The 24439-nt window shown below is 42.1% G+C and overlaps 1 protein-coding gene and 1 long non-coding RNA gene across 11 annotated transcripts in view; one reads left to right on the top strand and one right to left on the bottom strand.

Moving 5' to 3' along the window:
• The window catches only part of MASP1 (MBL associated serine protease 1), a 72758-nt gene extending 55815 nt beyond the window's left edge, over nt 1-16943 (bottom strand). The window contains exons 1-2 of one of the 10 annotated variants that reach the window (XM_054482622.2): nt 16570-16838; nt 10757-10988 (exon numbers count right to left, since the gene is read on the bottom strand). In XM_054482622.2, coding sequence (XP_054338597.1) covers nt 10757-10988; nt 16570-16574 — 237 coding nt within the window. In that variant the 5' untranslated portion in view covers nt 16575-16838. Of the gene's footprint in view, nt 1-1932; nt 2206-10756; nt 10989-16565 lie in introns of those variants that run through there. The other 9 variants (XM_063662506.1, XM_054482626.2, XM_054482624.2 and 6 more) reach the window with 9 other exon arrangements.
• On the top strand, nt 16001-22035 carry LOC134739210 (uncharacterized). The gene is made up of 2 exons (XR_010125802.1): nt 16001-16477; nt 21146-22035. It is a non-coding gene; the product is annotated as an uncharacterized LOC134739210 (long non-coding RNA).
• Nucleotides 22036-24439: the final 2404 nt, after the last annotated feature.

Raw genomic sequence — 24439 nt, forward strand, 5'->3', positions numbered from 1 at the left:
TCACCCCTTCTGGGACTCCAGAGCTGAGCTCATTCATATGCAAATCCCTTCAGCAACTTGGAGGCTGGGCCCCAAACAGTTCAGGACAGGAAAATAGCCCCAGGATGGGAAACACAAAGGGTTGTTGTGTTCTTTTGCGGCAGAAGCTGCCTGGCTCCAGGTGTGTCATAGCCAGGATGTGGGTGAAGGCAGTGATGCGGCTGGTGCTGAGTGGACAGAAGGGGCCGCCTTGGGCCAGTGTCTTCCAGCAGAGTTTCAAGGACTGTGAGCCGCTGTGTTCCTGTGACACTGCCCAGGACCTTGCCCCGACTCAGGCTAAACTTACATCCTCAAATCTTTGCACAGAAATCCTACAAGAGCGCTGGAATAAGGACCAACTGTCATAGCTCTGCCACTCATACCTCAGGGGTCACTTAAACCTCCCCAGGCAGTAGGTGTGCTGGAGCCGGCAGCTCACACCAGTTTATAAGAGCCAACGGTCAGCTTTTCAGAGATTTTGCTACCCTGTTGTTAAATCCAGACATCATCAAGGTTCATAAACTTACAATTAAATAAATTCTATTAGAAACCAGTTGTATGAAAACCAGTTCTGTGAAAAGTCATTACTTCCTAATTCTGTGATTGTTCTATGCTCTATGCTCTGCGGGCCCTCTGTGTCTGTGCTATCTGAATGTTGAGTGATGAGCCACTGCGCATCTCTTTGCCCCCATTCCCTGCCCCCACCCCCCAATCTGGATGTTGGCACTCACGCCCCTGTCTCCAGGCCGCAGTTTTCACAAACGTAAAAAGTGGACATTAATACTATCCTCTGAGCATCAGGTCAGATGAGATTCGGGGCATGAAAGCAGCTTGTAAAGCCTGCCATTGCCTGGCACCGTTTAACAGGAACCCTGTTTTCCAGTCTCCCATCCCGCCCCCCATCTGTACCTCTCAGTCTTCATTCATGTTCCTGCCCTCCAGCCACACTGCCATCCTTGCTATTCTTCAAGGATGAAGTTCTGAATGTTCCCTCTGGTTAGAGTGCCCCCCAGGGTAGCCCCCCTGACCAAGAAAGCCACATGGCTAACCTTCTTACCTGCTTCAAGTGTTTGCTCAAATGTCACTCTCTCAATGAGCACCACATTTAAATCAGAGCCCCCATCTCAACTCATGCGGAGCCCTGCTCTATTTTATTTCTTTGTCCATAAACTTATTACTTAGTACATAATTTAGTTATGTATTATGTTTAGTGTTTATTGTCTGTTTATCCCAGTGCAATGTAAGCCTCACTTTAGAGATTTCTATCTGTTCTAATTACTGCTGTACACTAAGTTCTAATAAATTGTAGGCACTAGATGAATATTTGTTGAATAAATGAATACCTCTTCTTCCCTTAACTTTTCCCTTTATAAGCACATCAAAGTAAATTCAGGCACTGCTCTTCACCAAGGTGTTTTCAAGAGCAACCTGTAATATACTCAAGCACAGAGATATGCACCCCATGTGCACCCACACCTGGGACCTTCCCAGCTCACACTCACCCACATGCTCTTCCTCAGCACTGCAAGCTTCCTTTTGTTTTCCATCACCCTGAAGCCTGTGCTGTTTGCACTTTTGGCATAAAATGAGCTTTCGTTACACTTTCCTGAAGCAAGCTCATTTTCATTTTCTAATTCTTCTGAATCAGCTAGAATTGGTGTTTGGGACCCGGTGTCTCTGGAGTGGGAGAATTCCACTGGAGACTACAATTGAAATTCATGAGAAATGTTTACCCATTTCTCATTTCCTTCTGGGGCCAAGGCCTCCTGTCCACTCCCAGAGAAAGAGCAGAGTTACGCAGTAGGTGAAGTGAGTTCAGCCCGAAGGTCGAGGGCATGTTCTAAGTAAACACAGAGCATTGCACAGAAATTAGGAGCTTAGGGGTCAGAAGAGTCCCACTTGGGAGCGACTTACCTCTCAATTACACAGCAGGATGCAGACTGACCCAATGTGACCTGAGGGAAGGGGCATTGGACTGGGAGTCACAGACCATCAGAACTGGAAGGGTTTGGAGAGGCCAGCTGATCCAGTTCCCTCATCAGGCAGATGGGGAAACTGAGGCCTTGAATGAAGACGTGACTTGCCCAAGCTCTCAGCAGGAGTCAGCAGCTGTTTTCTAGGCCAGAGCCCTTTCCACTGCCAGGAGACATGTGCCTTTTCCTGTTCTGCCCAGGACTGTGCTTTCTACTGGAGAAAACACAGACATAGGCCCTGAACTCATGGGGCTGGCAATCTAGTGGGAATGAGCTTGAGCTCATCAGAAATGATGCACTACAAGCAGATAATACAAGCACTTGCAGATTCACTGTAGTTCAGATTCCAGTTTCTATTATTTTTAAAAAACATTTTTTTCTCTCAAAAGATAAAAGAGAACGTTATTTAAAACAATCTAGACAATATAGGGACCCTCAAGGACCTTCCGGTTTGCTAAATTTTATGAAATCATCTTGACAAATAGAGTATTCTTTTAGGAATAACGCATGGCCGGGAAACACAACAGGGCCCCTCCCACAACAAAGCCTATTCTGAGGAAGGCTCCATAGAGACACAGAACCATGACTCAGGGAGTTAGAAGAGCAGGGGTTCAAACCTGGCTTTCCTGCAGAGACTTGAACAAATTCACTTGTACCTGTTTCCTTTTTTGTAAATTAGGTGCAATAATCCCAATCCCTGCTCTTCCTATTCCATGGGAATCAAATTAGTTAATGGATTAGAAACTGCAAGTAAAATGTGTGTTTCTACAAGGTAAATACAAAGGAGAAATAAATAACCTCCTGCTTTTGAATAGTGCTTTGGAAGCACTTTTCCATAAATTGCTAGAAAAAACTGAGTAACATTAGCAAGGTCATACATAGCCAGTCAGTGGTAGGGTCAGAGTTGATAAGAAAACTGACATTCATTGAGCATCTGGTGATACCAGGCAGACACTTTATTACTCATACCATTGCCTTCATTACCACTATAATAGTACTTTTGAGCTAATTAGAGATGTGTTGGACATATGTCATTAAAGCATTTACTTCATTTGGCATTCACAGCAAGTCTATGAAATAAGCATCATTATTATCTCCATTTTACAGATGGAGAAGAAAATCTTAGCAAGGTTAAGCAACTGCTCCAGTAAGAAGTGGAGGCAAGACTTGACACTGGGTCTGAATGACTCCAAAGTTTGAGCTCCCAACCACTGAGCACAACTGCGTTTTGCAGTACTGATTCCACTTAGACCCTCATGTCATTCAAATCCTCCCACAACCTGTGAGGAAGACTTTGTATTCATTAGGAACTCTTCCTTTCAACTGATGACAAAACCATTACTGAGGGAGATCAAGGAGCTTTGCCAAGGTTCCTCACTCAGATGGTGGCAGAGACAGAATTTAATCCTCAGTGTGTTAATCCTCTCTCCATCACTGTCTCTGTGCTCTTTCTACACCCACTCTTATGACTCTTTAAGCTGTGTCTCAAAATTTAGACCAGCATTTCCAGCTGTATTCAAAACTCAATGCACTTCAGTGCACTCTATATCTTTCTAAATCTACACATCTTCACGTTCCTGATCTCAATTTCTGGGTTAAGTAGCCAATAAGTTGTCATAACTGGGGCTTAAAGCCTCTGATTCCTCCTTTTTCCTCTCCCATATGCAGCCAGTTCCTGTGGAGTTTACCTCTGCACATCCTACCTGCTCTTCCATAGCTGTCCAGGAGGCCTGTGGGCTTTCTTGAAGTATACTACGCTCCACATAGTCATATCCAATCTATTTAGCACAGCCACCTAAATGGCCTCATTCAGCGGCTCCAGTTTCTTTTGACTTTACTAGTCCTTGACATCCCTCACGCAGCTCCAGATTAATCTTCCTCAAGCATACCCCTGACTGTGTCACATTCCCGAAACCCCACTGCCCCACCCCTCCACCACATCACAGCTTCTAATTGGAGGTCCTAGACTTAAATGCTAAAAGATGCCAGGCAGAAAACATAAACGAGTGAAACAAGCTGCTATGAATTCTTTAGACAGAAATACACACTTTGCGTGTTAAATACAGAGGGATATTCTTCACTCTGCAAAGAAATTTTTCCTGAAATACGTGTCTTTCTCAAGAACTTTTAACTTTCCTACTTTTGATAGAGACACTGGGGAAAAATGATTCACTTTCTTTACTGTAAAATCAGCAATGGTGCCATTAAGAGGCAAGAAAGCATTAGCATGGGGGAGCTATAGGGAATGGTGGGGACCCTACTCCACAAGGCCACCTCTTCCTGGTGCTGGCTGATTGCTGAAGGCAGGAAGCTGCAAGAGTTGCCAGATTTTCTAACATTCTAAGAGAATTTGGAAATGTAGATTGTCATGTGAGATCGGAAATTTTATGTTTTCATAATTCTTTCTTCTTTTTTTATACCCCCAAATCATAGTATAAGTTAATATTAGGCCTGCCAACAAAATCCATCTGTGAAATTAATTCAACCTTTGACCACTCGTATGTGATTTGGGGAGCACATGCTTAAACCCAAATTTACCAAACATTTCTCAGTTCACCCTCAGACAATCTTTCTGGGCTTTACATCTCCCCAAAACATGCCAACTCTGATTATTCTCAGTTTTGCATCATTCCCATCCTCTTCAACCTCCCTGCTTTGATGGTAGCTCTGCTAAGAAATCCTACTTAGAGAACTGCACTGCCAAATTATTATTTACCTCTAAAGACTAATCTCAAACATCAACTATTTCCAAAGCCCTCCCTGGCCATCTAAAAATGACCACTCCCAAACTTTTATGATACCCCTTGTGTTACTTTGTCTGGCTTTATTATGCACTTATTTCATTACATTCTATGGAACCGTGAATTCCTTGAGGACTTTATAGTTCATTTTACTGCGAAGAATTCTTTTTACTGATCTTTGCAGACCCAGTCTTTGGCATAGTGTCCAGCTTATGGTAGATTTTCAATAGAATTACTGTGCTTCATTCCATAGATAATGGGGAGGCATTGAAAGATTTTTAGAGTAGCATAATCAAAGCTATGTTCAAAGAAGATCCTTCTGGATACTCATAGAAGGTAGGCTAGATGGGGAGAGGCTGACATCTGGTAGACATATAGAAGGCTATTACAATAGACTAGTTGAGAGGAATAAGAATTGGAACTAAGGAACTAGCAGTGGAAAGGTTGGAAGAAATGTCAAATACATCAAGGATATAGGGTTAAAAGGAGAACAGTGGCATTGCATTACATAAACATGTCACAGATGCTATTAAAATATTACACATGGTGACATAAAGAGAAAAAAAGAAAGAGAGTACAATCCAAATGCAGATGATTTATGCTTCCTTTTACAGTGAATAGATGCCATGAAATGAACTTGAAATTGGAACGTGTAATCTGCTGTTCTCTTGGGGGTTCTGGTTTATAACTATCTAAACTCTCTCCATAACTATAGCTTCATAGTTTTTTTGTAAGTATAAATGGACCACTTCATCTGGTGCTCAACAAAAGGAACTTTAATTTCTTGCATTTTTGGAAAAAAATTCTTTTCTGGACATCTAAAAGATAATGCTTTACAATATTTAGGGGATTTTTTAACGGTAAGTTTGACTAGAGACAGTATTTGTCTTATATTACAACATAAAAACTAATCATCCACAAGATGGGACTTTGCTGTTTTTTAATCTGTTAAATAATTCTGTTAAATAAATAGAAGAAAAGACTGAGAATCTTAAGATGTAAATTCTGATACAAGCATGATGTTGACCAATCAACTGCCCTTCCCTGGGCTTTGGACATGATGATCATAGGGTTGGATCATGATTTCTAAGGTCTTAGATGCACAGAACAACAAGGAAAAGTAGACCTTAGAGACCATCTGGTTTAACCGTTTGTATTTGAAAGAGGAGGAAACAGAGTCCCTTTTAGGTGCAGTCATCTGCCCAAGGTTAATGAGTATAGAATGACACCCAGGACCCAGGCTGCCTGACTCCCTGACTAGTATCTGTGCTTTGCCTCTTCCCTGTAGCATTAACCAGCCTTGATTCGTATGCTTCATCCCTACACTGCAGGAATCTAAACATTGCAGCCACATTCCAAGGAAGCAGATGCTGCTGTGCAGATGTGCATGAGTCTTGAAGACCAAGAACTGTGGGAAATCAGGCAGGAGAGGAATTTTCATAAATGTGAGCATCTGGACCACAGACTTGGGAGTCCTGCTCTTCTTCAGGCTACTGATGAGCAGTATGAGCAGTTCCATCATCATCGCCCTGATGGGCCTGGGTGGGAAGGGCAGTTTGTGGGGTTGGGCTGGGCTGGAAAATGTTCCTGTGAGTTGGAAGGTTTCTTAAACCTACTCCTATATAGGCCTGGGAGGAGAATTTAGTCATAGAGGAAAAATGCCTCAAAACAGGGAATTTTATCCTGCCAAAGGCAAGTCAGTGATATTTTAAGTTGCTTGGTAAAGGACAGTGTTGGCATGATATGTTTACAAGTTCTGTGATGACATACCACCAAGACATCCCCAGCAGGCTGCAGGCTCCTACTGGAGTGCTTGCAGTTATGCAACATTGAGAAGCAGCTGCTGTAAACATACGATTTCTGTTTTCTGGTGTTATCCTGACTATGATAAGGAGGGTTTGGTGGGGTCATCTTGGAAGTTCTGGTGAGGAGGATTGGGATTATAATTCCAGAATTGAAAGGACCATGGGGATCATCTCGTTCCACCCTCTCATTGAACAGAGCAAAAAACAGAATTTTGGAGAGGGATGTGGATTTACCTGAGGGCCACATGGCATATTTGCACTTTTATTCAGATGGAAAGGGAAGAGCTTCTCTTCCATTTATAGCCAGAAAAAGCATATATGCTAGGGGCTAGCGTTGGCCAGGCGATTAGAAAAAGTCAGTGGGTTTCAACTAAGTGTGGAAGACTTCTGGGTTTGGGATTTCAGAGGCAGACTGCTCACCAACTCTCTGAACTCTGACCTCCTCTTCTGTCCAATAAGAATGTGGCCAGAGCAGCAAGATTCAAGCCATAATCCCTCAAGGTGCTTCAGGGTAACCAAGGAGGATGAGCAAGCAGAACCACCTTCAGCTAGAGCAGCTCACTTCTGTCTCTTCTCTATGTTGGGCCTAACTGAAGATTTTCAAGAAGAAAATGCGGGCCTGGTGCAGTGGCTCACGTCTGTAATCCCACTTTGGGAGGCCGAGGTGGGAGGATCATGAGGTCAGGAGGTCAAGACCATCCTGGCCAACATGGTGAAACCCCATCTCTACTAAAATACAAAAAAATTAGTCAGGCATGGTGGCATGTGCCTGTAGTCCCAGCTGCTCGGGAGGCTGAGGCAGGGGAATCACTTGAACCTGGGAGGTGGAGGTTGCACTGAGCCGAGATCGCGCCACTGCACTCCAGCCTGGCAACACAGCAAGATTCTGTTTCAAAAAAAAAAAAAAAAAGAAGAAGAAAATGTGTACTGGGGAGAACATTTGAAAACCACAACTTAAGATGAGATGCGTCCCCAGAGGGCCCCTGCAGCCTGACATTCTGTGAGTTCTCAGCTGTAGGAGGGCAACTCACTGGGTGTGTGTAGGCAGGGGCACAGGGTGGTTTCCACATGAGCACCAGTAGTCAGCCAACTAGCATGCAGCATCCTGCAGAAGGGAGGCCTGCTGGTGCCCCACGGCTGTTGAAACCTCTGCAGAAGGCTAATGCTGACATTAGGATGGCCTTCTGGAAGAGAGTCAGCTGTGCAAGCATAAGTGGAGAAATCTATCTCAGCTCCCGCCGCCACCATGTTAAATCTCTTCTTTCAAAGGAACTGGAAAATTGTCCCAACTCACAGATGCAAGGACGGTAGGGCACTTCAGGTAGGCAGCTCAATCCCTAAGTTGCCTCAAGTAGACTACTTCTCTGTTATGCCCAGAGGTCATCTGTCTAATTTTGGAGCAGAGAGGGTGCTGTAAAATAATATTCTTCTCCACTCCATGTCATTTGGGGAGTTAGTGACAGATCTGAGAGCAGAAAAGGCATTTCCTGAATTCCATGTAAGGGCCCAGGACCGTGCTGCCCCTTCCAGAGGGCCCATGTCCATCTACTTGTGGTTTCAGGAAGGAGTCTCACCACTCTAGATAGAAGCCATCAACCAATTTCCAAAATATTCTTTAGCCAAGAAAGCCAAGCTTTGGATAGAAATCTATTCCAATGTCTTTAATTCAGTGTTAGGAGAGGTCTTCAGATTATATTATTGCTCTTGAAAAGTATCATCATTTTTTCCCATTAACAAAATGCTGCTTTATGTCAGCTGCTTCATCTGCCTTCCTTGGATACTCCACTTATTTGGAGCAAAGAAATGAGCTAAATCCTCTCTTGTGTGTTTATCATCTTGATAAAGGAGACCTAACAAGGTTAAATTTGTCTTCTGTCTGAAAAAGAATCAAACTTAAGAGAAAGAGTTGCTCAATGAATATGAAGTTAAGAGTCAAATCTTAAGGAGGAGAGGGGGCAAATTATGAGAAGAAGTCATTACTACAACTGAGCAAAAAAACTCTATAATTTCTGTGATCTTGAGCCTCAGGTACCAATAAAAGCTATTGGCACTGACAAAATTTCTAGATGGTTGACATGTTTGAAAGTGAGAAAAATATGGTTAGAAAGTTCATATCTAGCCTTGTCTGAATCCATGGAACTTATTGTCATATTAAACCAGTGTTTGGTAATTTTTCTTCTGGTTAAGACAACCCTCCAACCAAAATATTAAAAAATGCCATGATTTTGTGACCAACATTATTTGGGGGAATGGGCTGGGAGATTCCACTTAGCCTGAGGACCCATACCTACAATCCATCTTATCCTGGAGTTTAACTCTGGATAACCCTTTTATCCTGAAAAGCATAACTGGCCTTTTGGTCAGAAAGTTCAGGTTAGGATGATACATACTCATGGCCTCAGTGAAGACCCCCTGGTTGATCCTTGTGACCCTGAGAAATTGGTTCTATTTTTAATGAATTTATAAAAATTGCATCTAGATTACCAATCCACATTGTCTCTTAGAGCAACCAGTTCCACCTTTTCTCATTCTTTATCAGTTAGTCTTTATTGCCATCACTGTTTTCTATCTTGTGCAATGGCTATTTTCAAGACTCATCTTTCTTTTTAAGAGGCTAGATCTTTTGTGTCCTAGTATTTCCACCGTCCCTAGCACAGGGCATTCTAAGAGGGCATCATCCCATACAGCAGTGGTTGTGGGACATTGAACAACATCTGGACACATTTATGATTGCAATAAGTGGTGGGGCAGGGGCTGCTACGGGCACCTAGTTGGGATAGAAGCTAGGGATGCTGCTAAAAATCCCACAATCCTCAAGACAGCTTTTCTCAGCAAACTATCTGGTTAAAAATATCAGTAGTGCTGAGGTTAAAAATCCCTACCATGGAACACCAATTTTGGAAAATTTTTAGATGCAGAGACCAATTGTAAATGGGACATTACAGGCAGATCCAACATATACAATGAAAACATTCTACATATAAAATAAGTGGAAGTACAGTGCCTTTGTACGCCTCTGCTGTATCTTAGGCTCGGTGGAGAATAGCTTGGGAGTTGTTTGGTGTAGACAAAAGAGCATGTGATTCAAAAACACAAGGCATGGATTTGAGACCTTAATCCGTCACTTACCAGATGTACAACCTTGGGTGAGTTGCTTAACCTTTCTGGGTTACTTCTTTACCTGTGAAATGGGGTCATGGCTCCCGTCTCAAAATTGTTTTAAAGTTTGATTGAGATTATAATTGTAAAAGCACCTTGTAAACTCACTTCTCTGCTGTTGACCAAATATTCTGGTTAATACAAGGTTAATTCATGTTGAATTACTGGCTATGGAATAATGAGTCTACAATAATACTAAAAATATCTAAATGCTCTAGAGTTGTTTGATGAGAACCTCTTCCAGGAAGCTGGAGAGAGCTTAGAAGGTAGGTTCTTAGGTCTCCACATCTTTTTTAAATAGATATAACTGCAATAAACTTGATCCCCTAGAAATATTCTGACCTTTTTCAGCCTCACTTTAAAAGAAGAACAGCTTCCCACCCGTGGAATATTTTTTTGTGGGGGGTTCTCTAAATTCCAGGGTATATTGTTTTGATGCGGTCCTGCTCTTCCCCCATATTTACTTTTTACATCTGCTTCTGATAGTGACCGTCCCCTCCCTACCCACGCTTTTACTGATAAAATGCAAACTCCTTGGCATAACATTCAAGGCCCTTAAGAATCTCCCCTCCACTCACCCTTCCTACTTCATCTCTGACTCTTTACTACTGTATACCCTGCACTTCCCAAATACTTGATCTTTATTTGGGAAATTGGACAATGCTTTCTAATGCCTCAACTTTGGACATAATTATGGTTCTCTTTCCATGTTTACTGCTTACTCTGAGGTCTCTGAGGTCTCTGCCCTTTTCTGCTTGTTGAATTAAAGGTGACGTTGGAACAGAGGCTGGTAGAAACAGTAAAGGCTTTGAGAACAGGAAGAAAGAAGGGATGTTGTGTTGGGCTGAGTCATACTCTATCAGCTTCAGTTTCCTTCATGGACCTTTCTAGTTCTACCCATCAGCTTGCACTTAGCTTTCCACCTTGACCTGAATTCATACCATTGTGATGTTGTGTGTCTCTCTTACTATATGCCACCCTGGAAGGGTCTAATTTCATACTGCCTTGTCTAAATCCCAGAAGAGAGCCTGGCCCAGTTAGGGGACATCAGGAGTCTCACCTTCACATAGTCATATTCACAAAGGTAGGAGGATTCCAAGTTGAAGTGCATGAAGTAAAGCTTGATCCGAAACCCATCTGGGACAGTGATATTCCAAGTCACCTCTGAATCACTGGGATAGGAGTCTGGATAACCAGGCGACTGGATCTGGCCAAACATATCGTTTAGCTCCACGGTGTGGGCTGAAGCCTTTGACAGGGAGAAGCACAGAGCATGATAGAGAAGCAGCCACCTGAAAGACATGAATGTAGGTCTACTTACATTTATAAACACAGGCCCCCGCCATTCGTCTCAATCACAGCCAGGAGAACAAGATCTCAGCATGTCTCTGTCTCTGGCCTGCTGTAATGAGCTTTCCCCTTCTGACCTTGCCTCCTCAGTCTGTATTATGGGAATATGGTAACTAGATAATTTCTAAGATTTCTTCTGGTTTTGCTCATTCAAAGCTCTGATAATAGTATTAACTTAAACTCCTAGAAAGTATCACATTTGGGAGTCTGACACTTCCATTTTACTGTTGAAAATGTACTTTTCTTAATTAAGTGAAAGTTGATATTTCTCTAGCTCAGCTTCATTTAACTCTTGATTCTCTTTTCTAAAAAGTAAACGTTATCATACTGGGATGAGGCTTAAATGCATTGATGGAATCCGTAGTACCTTAAACAGATTTAACATGTTCAAAATGGTATTTCACCACAAACTCAGTCAAAGTATGCAAAATCTTTAATAAAGAAAGAACAAGCAAAGCAAGTTTTCTTCCTCTTGGTAAAAGGATCAAAAACCTACAACTTCTTCCTGTAGGAGTCAGAGATAATAGACTAATAAAGAGTTGCAAAAGAGGCAAGGAAAATTCAATAAAACTTACAGAGAACATCACCATGGCTGACGCAATAACGAGGCAGAATGACCAAGGCTGGTCAAAGCCCTTCTGGTCAGTCTGTACTCACCACACCAGGCTTCTAACAGACTGATTCCACTGAGAGGTCCAGTGACCTTGAACTTAGTGGGCCCAAACTTGCCTCATCACTCCTCTCCTAATCTTTTCTTGCTCTCATTTCTGATTTCTGTTCATGGTATTACCATCAACCAGTTCCCTGGCCTGAGCTTTAACCATTCATCTTTTCATTTACCCCAGAGTCAACAGTCACCATGTCCTACTTATTCTGCTTCCTATGTTTTGGAAATCCATCTCTCCTCCTCTCCAGTTAATTACATAGTTTACATTTTCCTATATGGCTTATTGCTGTAGCATCCTAACCAATATCCCCAACCTACCCACCAGCAGTCTTCTGCCAAAGCTGATTTTCTCAAACACAGATGTGACCATGCTGTTCTACTGTGTCTGCAGGGTAAAGCGTCTGCTCCTTGGATGGCTGTTGAGGCCCTGTTGATCTGGCTGATCTGTCCTTCCCACCTCATCTCAGTAGCCAGCCCTGTGAGCCCCCTGTTATTCTGGGAGCACGCCATGCCCTTCCATTCCAGCCTCATTGCATGTGCCCTGCTCACTCCTCACCTACTTATACTCCGCCATCTTGCTTATCCTCCACCATCCAGCTCAGAGCTTCCCAGCTATGGAGTATCCTTTCACTCCTCCACAAGCCACTGCTCCCTGCACATTTCTCTATCATTGTGGGTATCACATTGCACTACGTTAGACACACCCTTTGGAGTGAAATGTACTTGGATTTAAGTCCCAATTCTTTCACTTACTGACTGTGAAAACTTGGGCAACTAGTCTCCCTGAGCCCCAGTTTCCTGAGATGTAAAATGGAGATTATAATAGCTAATTCATAAGGCTCCTATGAGCATTAAAGATGATGTATATAAAGGTCCCAGTACAGAGTCTGATATATAACAGATGATAAATGAATGAATCCATGAAAGTGGGGCCTAAGTCTTAGATAGCCTAAAAAGTCAATGCTGGGAAACCATACCAGCATCTTTAGATTAACAATGATATATTTGCTAATCAGGAAGTTGTTTCTCTCCAATACCCAGTCTGCCCATGTATTCAGATGCATATATCTGTATAATGCATACATTTGAGTTTTTGTGTATGTAAACAGAGCAAGATAACTACATACATAGATTATGTAGCTATGTCATGTTAATATTTACATAAAGTGTAAATAGGTAGGTACAAAAAGTCTGAAAGGATATACACCAAGGTATTGATAGTAGTTATCTCTGAAATGGGAATATAAGTATTTCCATTTTTGTGCATATAGAATGTTTACATTTGTCAAGAAGGACCATGTACTATTTTTTCAATAAAAAGAAAATACATTTATTTAATTTTTTTCAAGGTCCCTACAATAGCAATATGTGAGATTCTATTAAGAAAACAAAATGTCTTAATCCCATAGCCAATGTCAATATTTTCTTAAACCAATCTGTGGAAGGAGGGCCTCAGAGGCAGAAGGAAGGGAAGGCATATGTCCAAGTTAACCTGTGAATTAGTTAGAAAGCTGAGTCAAAAAACCAGTTGGCAGGGCCCAGGCATCCCATTTTCGAGTGAGGAAATGAACCAGTGTTAACAGGGCTGGGAGTTCAGGTTCAGCCCTGCTGAGGAGGGGAGGGCACTGGCCCTGGGTCAGAAGAGCTAGATTCAGCTCCAGCGTTGACTTTATTTATCCTTTCCATTTTAGGAGGTCATGGGAGGTCTTGTTTCCTCATCCACTGAGTAGTAATAATAACGACTTCCCACAGCACTGCTATCAGCGTAAAGGAGGATGGGGAAGTATTTTGGTAACTGTCCAGCCCTAGCCAAACATTAGTTATAATTATTCCATCCCGCTACTTCCCGAAAAGCAAGAGTCAGGAATGAGCTTTGGCTCCTAAACCGGACTTCCCTATAATAGCGACACCCAAATTATGCAAGGCCGAAAGGTCAACTTCCTTCATGACTGCTTTTTCCAGACCACATTGAGGAGACACTGAGCCTCCTGAGGCCGGTTCTGTCAAGGACTGGCAGCAGATAGCCCTGTGTAGCCCAGAAGCCTGGTGCCATGTGTGGTAGGCAACTGGTCAGCGTGGGAGGAAGGCCCAGGAAGCTTTCCCTTCTACTTTGTTTGCATCTCAAAATGGTTTCAAACATATGAAACAAATATCTCCCTTCATGTAATGGGCTTGAGCATATGCTTGCCTGCTTGTGTTAGGGGCTGTAAATTGAAGAATATAAGTGGCAGCTTTCATTCCTCGTCACACTCTCTGAATGTTTTTGGCTTCTTGTATACGAGGCACCGGCTGTATCGTTCCCAACACCTGCTATCTGTCCTCCAGCTAATCAAAAAGTTTAGCTACATTGCAGAAATGTCAAAAGTAATATATAGAGCTGAGATTTTAGAGGCCCCACTGTAGGAACAGGCTAGCAGGACTCTGTAAAAATGCCTGCATATATCTATGATTGTGGCATGAACGGCACTTGCTGTCTTTTCCATACACTGTCCGTACATGCCCCTTGTTTCAGCCCATACCACACCAAGACTCCATTTTTGAATTGAAGAGTTGGAAGGGACTGCATGGATCCCTTACGGAGCACCCTAATTTGACAGACGATGAAAAGGATACCCCAAGAGATGTCACATCATGCTCAATACCATATGGTGAATTAACTTCAACAGAAGAAGGGAATAACAAGAGCTCACAGAAGAAGCTGGGTCCATGCCCATATCATGCCCAGGCATCTGGCCAAAGCAATTAATCCTGTGAAAAATAATTTAAAAACCCATGGCTTTATGTGAAAAATTTAAAAATATTAATGCCAAATTCCCTCCCCAGGAGATTCTGGTGTAATTGGTCTGGGGTGAGGCCTGAGCACTGTCATGTTTTAAAGCACCACAGATCATTCCGATGTACAGTCAGAATTATGAGCCATCAGTTTAGAATAATACACTTGGCTGAAAGTCCAGCAGAATATAGTAGAAAAAATCCTGAACTTGGAGCCCGAAGACCCAAATTTGAATCTGGACCTTTTCATGATCATCAGTGTGGTTTGGGCAAGTTGCTTAACTGCTTTTGTACCCACAACTTATCCGTAAATCCTTACTTCATCCAGAATCTGAAAACCAGATGAGACAGTGCTCTTGAAAGTGCTCTGCAAACACTGAAATACTGTATCCATGTGAGACAAGACCTGCTGGAGACTTTTCTAGTGGAGCACTTTTCTCATAGTTGCTTGGCTATTCAAAAGTTGAATTCAATTCAACAAATAGGTATTGAATGGCTAGTAGGAAATAGACATTATGTTAGGTGCTGGCCATACAAAGATGAAGACACAGATCACGTAACTTAAGGAGCACTGAAATTTGTAAGGGGAGGTGGACATTTAAACAAGGAGATACTACAAGGACAATAAGAGATGCAGCTTCAAGGGACAGAAACAGAACAAAGGACAAAGGAGGGGATGTTCACTCTGGAAGATGGTGGTCAGGAGAGAGAAAGAGATATTTGTGCCAGCTTGAACAATCAGGTCTTCTAGGTGGAAAATAAGAAGGTTGCTCCAGGTTGAGGGAAGAGCATATGCAAAGATACAGAATTGTTACTCAGCCAAGTAGTTTGATATGCGCTGGGGCACTGAATGGTAGGGTGGGATTCAGACCAGATCATTGACAGATAAATGAGATTATCATTCAATGCAGATTGACATAAATCACATTTTTTTTTGGAGAAAGAAAAATGATGTTTAATGGCAGGTTTAAAATTACGATGGATTTAAAAAGAACAGAATTATTGCACTAATTTTTAAGGACCTGGTTATCTCTCCGAACCACAGGTAATCAGAGTTCAAAGAGTTAACGTAGTCTGAAGCCTCTCGTTGGTCTCAGACCCAGAAAAGTTGCTAGGTTACTTTGCAGAAGAGAAACAAATAAAAACACTTTCCCAATTGAAAAGAAAATTAATAGTAAAAGATGTGTTCGGACTTTACACATCTGCAGAGCATTTTGTGTGTGTGTGTGTGTGTGTGTGTGTGTGTGTGTGTTTAACAGCATTAACACTTAAGTAATAAAAATAACTAGGGTGGTTGGGTTTTCAGACTTGCAGGAAAGAACTTGTATGAAAGGTCTGGTAAGGAGTGTCAAGTATAATGAGGAATAAGAGAGGTTAAAGAGTTTAAAACCAATTAGAATTTGAAGTTCTTGATTTCAGAACTCTAAAATCCTTTTTTTTGTTTTTTAAGTGTGATATCTCTTTAAGAGCCATTTGGTGTACTTCATAGCCTGATTCATGCCACCAGCTGCCTCTGATTTCAATGAGAAATGCAGAAAATTTATAGGGAACTGTAAAATGGGGACAGATTTTTAGTTTTCTAAATTGAGGTTTAACTGGCAAACTTGTAAAGGTTGAAGAAACCACAGAGCCAAGCTATGGGGAAGCTGGTTTCTTTTCTGGTCAGGACGAATAAACATACAAACACATATCTAACTCACAAAGTATTGAAAGAGAGAAAGCAATGCTCTTTCCAGAGGAGGAACACGGAAAAATCAGCCTTGTGGGTGAACAGGAGGAGAGTCACATTCGCCAGCAGGCAGCACCCTGTGCAGGCAGCGGGAGAAATCCGAGCTTCAGCAGCGTCCAGAGCAGGATTTGCACAAAGTCTCCCGTTTCAAGTTTTATGTCTCCTAGAGTCCTGGGGAAGGCACCCAGCCCACCCACAGCTCCCTTCTCAGAGCCCTAAGAATTGATGAGAAAGCCCCTCACTACCACACGCAGGACACGCAGGTGAGTCTGTCCAGTGACAAGGTCAGACCCTCCCTGCTATTTGACACCAGTCCCCAAAAGGGAACCGTGCCCTCTCCTCCCCTGGCACGTACCTCATTTTTCTGCCTTGGGTGCTCCCGGCTGCCCAGCCTTGGTCCTCCCAGCTTGACTTGCCTGTGAGCTCGTGCCCGGTGTAGTGTCCGTGATGCCTTATCTTTGTTCTGAGGTCCCTGTGTGTCTCTGGAATTGGCTGGCATTCTCCATTCAGGTCACGCCTTCCCTTGCCTGCAACAGATCCCCTCTCCCCCTCTCTCCCTCTGGCTTTTCCTCTCTCCTCTCTCTCTCCTTTGACTTGCTCTTGCACTCCCAGGAACCTGACAACAAAATCTGTCTTCTTGCCGAAAAGATCTGCTCCTTCCCTTCCCTCCTTTATCCTGCGTGGCTGACTTCAGCCCTTGAGAGAAAATAACTGAGGGGCTTAAGCAGGTATTTGTATCACTGTGTGTGTGTGTGTGTGTGTGTGTGTGTGTGTGTATAGAGAGAGAGTGAAAGGGGACAAAGTCTAATTTCTCTTTAGTCTCTTTTGCCAGATGACTATAATTTTCCGCTTTTCTTCAGGACACCCGTGAAAGAAAAGCAATTAAATAGAAACAACCAACTATGAAGGCAGTTCTAGCACCTACACTAGAAGAAAAAAAAGGTCTAAATCCCAGAGCGTCTGTCTGCAAATAACTACAAGTTTCCTTGTGAGCAGAGCCCCAAATAACTAGAGGTTTTCTCATGATCAGAGTCACAAACAACGACAGGTTTTCCTGTGAACAGAGCCACGGGCCCGGAACTGGGGGAGCACTAAGTCCTGAAGTTGGCTGGTTGTTCCTCCCCATGAGCAATACCTGTGGCACTATTTACCGGCTTGGAGCGTGCGCGGCTCTACTCCAGCCAAGAAAGGGCCCATCGCAGCAAGAAATCTCACTGCCCCAGAAAGACCTGGGCCTGTATACATGTCTATACCCATGGCTTCTGGAGAAATCAACACTAGATCTAAGATGAGCTGAATAATAAGAAAATTACCCCCTCCACAACAACAACAACCAACACTGAATAGGGAGAGGCATATCTGGGTATAAAAGTTAAGTTTGACTGTGCACCTTTTCTGTGTTAGGCACAGTGCTAGGCACTAACATCATCTCAGTTACTTTCACAAACTGGTGAGAGTGCTGCTGTTATACTCATTTTACAAGTGAGGACACTAAGGCTCAGAGAGAATATGTCACTTGCCAAGATTATCCAGTTATTTATGACTCCCCACTGCCACTAACACTAGAAGCTAACAGCTATTGAGTGCTATGTGTCAGGCACTGCTCTAAGCACTTAATATATGAATTCTTTTCAGTCATCTTTATATCTTGTATACATGGCTGGTAATAGTCTCATTTTTCAGAGGAAATTGACCAGAGAGGTTAAGTAACTTTCCCAAGTTCACACAGCTAGAAAGTAATAGAGGCAGAATTTGAAGTGTTAGCCACCGTATTACGTTGCTACTCATTAACATTTTATAATGCATATGGAATTTCAAATGCACACACACAGACAGCATTCACAGAGAAACTCAATTTGAGTCATTTTGAAAAGAAGATTAGACTCAGAGTTTAGCTGTAATCTTTCCTTTCTACCCAAGACAGCTGTGCACTTTGGGCACAATACCTAACGTATCTGATTCTCTGTCTTCATTTGGAAAACGGGAGTTCCTTTGAGGCTTAAATAAGACTGTGCTTGTAGAAGTGTCCAGGGGAGTACCAGAGAGAGGGCTGCCAGCCACGCTAACCAGAGCGGCAGACACATGCACTGTCTACCCTCAGATAACGTTCCTTTGGCACGTTCTGGGGAACAGTGGCTTGACTCTCACTATACTTCTTACTCCATTTTCTCTCCAGTTTCTCTAATTTTCACACTTTTGAATGTCAGCCTTGTCAAGCTTGGCATTATCAAGAGGCTGTGGTTGATAATGCAGGTACAAGTATATGAGATGGGAGGATATGTTTGAACTCAGGCACTGTTTTAGCAAAATGTGTTCTGTCTCAGTCAGCACAGGAAAACAAGCTTTTAACATTCCCATTAAGAAGACTCACAGGCTCCGCACACATTAAATAACTCTCACAAAACAACATTTTAATGATTTAAGTGTAAATGAATCAGAAACACATGGACGACATTTCTCTTGGAATACACAAGGGTTTTAAAACTGAAGGAGAAAGAGCTTGGCAAAATGCACACCGTGCTGGGAAGAGGGCCCCTGCCCAGTAAAGACATTCCCTCAATTCATGCTGCCACAGAGTTTGCCCTCTCCTAATTTAGGACATATACTGGGAACTGCAGTCATTTGTTCTGGGTACAGAGGGAAGAGCTTGGGCGAGAAAGCCATCAGCTTCTCCTTGTAAAGTGTCACAGAGCAATTAGGCCTCCTGGAATAATTTTCTAGCCATGTTTCTTCAAGGCTGCCAATGTTCAACGGAAAGCATTCGAGATGTGTTCTAAGCCAAAGTTCTGCCAATATATAGCAGATCTGATATGTGCGCTTCCCTGGGAGTTAGCCAAGTCTCAGAGGAAATCTGCATAAAAACAGGAACTACGTGGCTCAGGAATGATCTGCATGTGATTCAGGGCAGTTTTCTACTCGGTTACACTACATATTGTCTGATGCTTTTGATGAATCTCCCTGAAGTGTCACTAAGAGATCGTGGGTCGTGAGGGGTGGAAGGAAGGGAAGGGACATTAGGCTGGAAATAGAACTGGGCTCGGTGACTATAGGCCAGCTTGTATGTGACCTTGGGTAAGTCACTTACTTTCTCAGGGGCGGGGGTTGAGGGGTGGAGGGGTGGGGCATCAGTTTGTTCAACTATGAAATCTCGGGGTTGGACTCGGTTGAGATCATAGATGTCAATATGTGGATATGAAGACTATTAAATGATGTCGTTGGGAGGGGGTTAGGTAGTTTGCTAGGCCTAAAAGATTGTCAAGGAGTCCAAAATAGCTCTAATAATCTTGACATTTGCTTTTTCTGTGCTCATAATGTTACCATTACTCAGAATTTAATCATAGATATTCAGCAAAAGTAATATTTAAAAGGGTTCAACTAGTTTTTTGAGTTTGGCAAAAGCGATTAAAAAAATGCATACAAGGAACTGACATCATTTAGAATCATGAAAGTGTAGAACGACTGAGATGGGCTCAGCACCCGCACACTATAGTCCTATAGTCCGGGAAAGGGATCAGAGAGCTGACTACTAAGGGTAAATGCGGCAATATTCCTACCACTGGAACAGGTTTTGGTTTACATGTTCTACCAAAGTATTTATTTTATGCAATTTTTGAGCTAGAGTTTCTGGAATTCAATGAATGGGTTAGAAAATGTAAAGAATTTGGGCAATGACTTTTTGTTGGCAAGGGCTGAAATCCAGGGTTCCTATAGAATATCTGAGAAACTGATAAATAGCTCCAAAGATTGCAGCTTAGAATTAAAATTTGGGTTCTTCAGCACATTGACTGACAGCATGCTGAAAGTCCTGGCTTCTGAGTCTATCAACAGAATAATGGGGAAAATATTTTTAAAAAATGACAATCCTTGAGCTTCATCCCAAGAGATTCAAACCCAATGAATCTGCAGGTAAGGCTCCTGAATCTGTAATTTGAAAATCTCCCCTGGCATGATTTTGCCACTTTTGGTACAAAAAACATAATGATACATTTTATCATTGATGGCTCCTTAGATTTGATAAGATATAATTTGTATATGCCAGATACTTTTACATGTATTATTGCATATAGTATTCACATCTTTTTACAAGTAAAGACATTGAGGTTCAGAGACACTAAGCCTGCCCATGCCTGTAAGTGAATGATGTATGTCTAGAGCCCAGGGACCCCTGATCTCAAGTGCAAGGCTCTTCCCCGTTGTCTGCAAATTTCTCGTACTTCTTATGGACTCTGAACATTCATGTGCCATGCTGTCATGTGATTACAAGATTTTAGAGAAGACAAAAAATAGCTTCTATTTAAAAAAATACATGATTAGGCTCTGTTATGGGCTGAATTACATTCCCCTCAAATGCATATGTTGAATTTCTAACCGTCAGTACTTAAGAAGGTAACTGTGTTTGGAAAAAGGGCTTTTAATGAGGTGTTTAAGTTAAAATGGGATCCTTAGAATGGGCCCTAATCCAATATAATTGGTGTCTTTACAAGAGGACATTAAGACACAGACACACAGAGAGGGAAGACCATGTGAAGACGTAGGGTGAAGATGGCCATCTGCAGGCCAAGGATAAAAGCCACAAAAGAAACCAAATCTGCCAACACCTCCATCTTGGACGGGTTTTGTTTATAGTCCCGAAAGACACAGTCCTGAAATCTATAATCCCAAATATTGAAATTCCCAAAAATCAAAACCTCTAAAGTCTAAATCCCTAACATCTAAAATCCCCAAAATCAAAATCACAAGATAGTTGTATCATATTAGGTGGAACTATTTACTTGGTTACTGTCTTTATGCAGAGGAAAATGGATTTCAGTTGAATCCTCAAACCATAAAGACGGATTTGGAATTAGGTGTGATTGAGATTTCTAAAGGTGAACTTCAAGGTGTTACCAATAAAGTTTGTTTTTTTCCATTCTGTCCAATGTGTTTGGCAGAAACTTCAGATGAGTGGACTGGTCACGTGATACAGCAATGACAAAAACTTCAGTATTGGCATTCATTCCAGCTGATGGCATTCCAGGAGCTTTTAATGAATTAAAGCCACATTTGCCTGAAGAAGCCAGAGAAGTTACTAACTGGTTCAAAAACGATTACATGCATGATGGGCAGTATTGTTGCAGTTCAATCACCAGTATTGCTTCCACCAGATTTGTGGTCTATATATGTGTGCATATGGAATAGATTTCCACAGACCCACAACACGGAAACATGGCACAGAAGATGGGAAAACTTAATGGGGAATACTCATGTAGATGTGTACTAAACCATAGAAGAATTTTGAAAAGAGAAGTGTCACATAGAAAATAAATGTGAACATATTCTCCAAGGACAGCCATGTCCTAAAAGAAAAAAAGCAGCCTTTTTTTTGTGATGTGAGATTTCAAAATATAGTTAATGACTGTGAAAGTTGGCCAGCTCTTATGGACTATCTCCATGCAATTGCCTATAATCTAGCTCCATACTTTTTTATTTGTTGAATTTTCTTTTTAGTTTTTTGTTTTTGTTTGTTTTTTAGATTTTTTCACTATTAGAAATTGTCAGCATTGTGTTTTATAATTTGTTATGCTACCTATTTCATCTTTGCATCATTTCCAATACTGTATGCATCGTATAGAGAGTTTTAGAGAGTTCTAATTTGCTTTGTGCATTTTTGCAAATGTAACTCCATGAAAGTATATTATCAAAATGTTGAACTTGTGTGTAAGCAGCATGTGTGTGCATAAAGACATTAAAACTTCCTCATTAAATGAAATTGTATCTTCTTTGTACATCTGCTTTTATGAAAAATAAAATTTCTCAATGCCTTGGCTCTTTGGGCAACTGATGTGGTGGTGATATGGTGGTGACTCATCACGGTTTTTGATCAATCTTATCAAAAGACTTAGAAGAAGCTAAGAATCACAGTATTTCAGATGACTGCTGTATAAAGCTGGGGGCACACAATTACCAACCATAGTGTGATATACATTTTTATATTTTGCTTTTTGATCTATTTCTTTATGAATATGGTTCATCTGCTCATAACTGTGATACCCATGTGACTGTTGTTGGTATATCTGAGTGTTTCTGCTTGCAAAAATATGGTATTATTGTCCATTTTATTGTGTAAAGTAGCCTATGAAGAGTTCTGTCACGTTTTTATATGTTTCTTAAATAAATCCCCTTTAAAAATGTAAGTAAATATTTTACAACGTTTTGAAAAAGTTTTTTGTTTTTTTTTTTTTAAACGGAGTCTTGCTTTTTTTTGTCATTGCCCAGGCTGGAGTGCAATGGCACAATCTCAGCTCACCGCAACCTCCACCTCCTGGGTTCAAGCGATTCTCCTGCCTCAGCCTCCAGAGTAGCTGGGATTACAGGTGTCCGCCACCATGCCTGGCTAATTTTTGTATTTTTAGTAGAGATGGGGTTTCGCCATGTTGGCCAGGCTGGTTTTGAACTCCTGACATCAGGTGATCCGCCCACCTCGGCCTCCCAAAGTGCTGGGATTACAGGCGTGAGCCACTGCGCCCGGCTGAAAAAGCTTTTTTCTAAAATATTTTTGGGATTTTGATTTTTCAGGATTTTAACATTGGGGATGATGGCATTTGGGATTATGATTAGCTCCCATCTTGGACTTCTGGCCTCTAGAATTGTGAGAAAATAAATATCTGTGATTTAAGCCCCCCAGTCTGTGGTGTTTTGTGATGGCATCTCTGGCAAACGAGTACAGCTGGCTTACAGAAGGGCCTCCCAAAGCATGAAACCTACACCACCAGGGGTGTCACATTGATTTCACACATCACATTCATGGAATTAACAAACACTGGGTCAGTTAAGGCTCTGTTTGGTAGGAAGTAAGAGAAATCTTGACTAATGTTGAAGTACATGGGCCTTATTTTCCTCACATCGCAGGAAGTAAGGAAGTAGGCAGGGCTGGGGCAACTGCTCAAGATTGTGTCCACTCTGCCAGCCTTAGGATGGGGCTTTTCTCCTCATGCTTGTCACCTCTTGGTCACAAAAATGCTGCTGTAACTCCAGACGTCATGTTCACGTTCAAAGCGGGAGGGGGGAAAAGGAGGACAAGGATGAGGTAGCACTGGGAGATTTCTGCTTGTGTCTCACAGGCCAGAGTGGGGTTGTGCAACCAGCACTAGCAGCAAGGGAGGCTGGGAAGTCAAATTCTTATTTTGCAGCTTTTATGGCAAGGCAGGCAGCAAGGAAGACCAAGGTTGGAAATGGGTGTTGCATGAGTCAGCTCTCAACATCTGTTACCATACGTGCCAAGAAAGTGCTGTCTTTTTCATTCGTCTTTCATTCCTGATATTATTAAGAAGAAAGTTAAGAAGAAAGCTTCAAGGGGCCATTATGCCATTAACATTAATTTGCCTCTTAAAAAGGAATGATGGGTCTCAGATTCAGAGCTTGTGGAGGCATTAGTATTCTAGAATTTGACAATTTAAAAAAAGTAGTATTGCTGGGTGCGGTGGCTCACGCCTGTAATCCCAGCACTTTGGGAGGTCGAGATGGGCAGATCATTTGAGGCCAGGAGTTCAAGACTGGATTGGCCAACATGGCAAAACCCTGTCTCTATTAAAAATACAAAAATTTGCCTGGCATGGTGGCAGGCGCCTGTAATCCCAGCTACTCGGGAGGCTGAGGCTCAAGACTTGCTTGAACCTGGGAGGCGGAGATTGCAGTGAGCCAAGATTGAACCACTGCACCCCAGCCTGGGCAACAGAATGAGACTCCATTTCAAAAAAAAAAAAAAAAAAGTATTATCAGTGGTAGTGACATACTTTTTTTTTTTTTCTTTTGAGATGGAGTCTCGCTGTGTCGCCCAGGCTGGAGTGCAGTGGTGAAATCTTGGCTCACTGCAACCTCTGCCTCCCGGATTCAAGGAAGTCTTGAGCCTCAGCCTCCTGAGTAGCTGGCTGGGTTTACAGGTGCCTGCCACCACCCCCGGCTAATTTTTGTATTTTTAATAGAGACAGGGTTTCGCCATATTGGCCACTCTGGTCTTGAACTCCTGGCCTCAAGTGATCTGCCCATCTTGGCCTCCCAAAGTGCTGGGATTACAGGTGTGAGCCATTGCACCTGGCCGACACACTTTTAAATATGTGGATTTCAGTTAAAAATTCCAGAAGAGATTTAATCAAAAATATAGAAATAAGTAATAATATAGGTGGTATTAAGACATATGAAAAAATGTAAAGATAAATTACTAAGTGTTAAAAATGGCGATGTTTACT

The sequence above is a fragment of the Pongo pygmaeus genome, chromosome 2 (genome assembly GCF_028885625.2).
Source record: "Pongo pygmaeus isolate AG05252 chromosome 2, NHGRI_mPonPyg2-v2.0_pri, whole genome shotgun sequence".
NCBI lineage: Eukaryota > Metazoa > Chordata > Mammalia > Primates > Hominidae > Pongo > Pongo pygmaeus.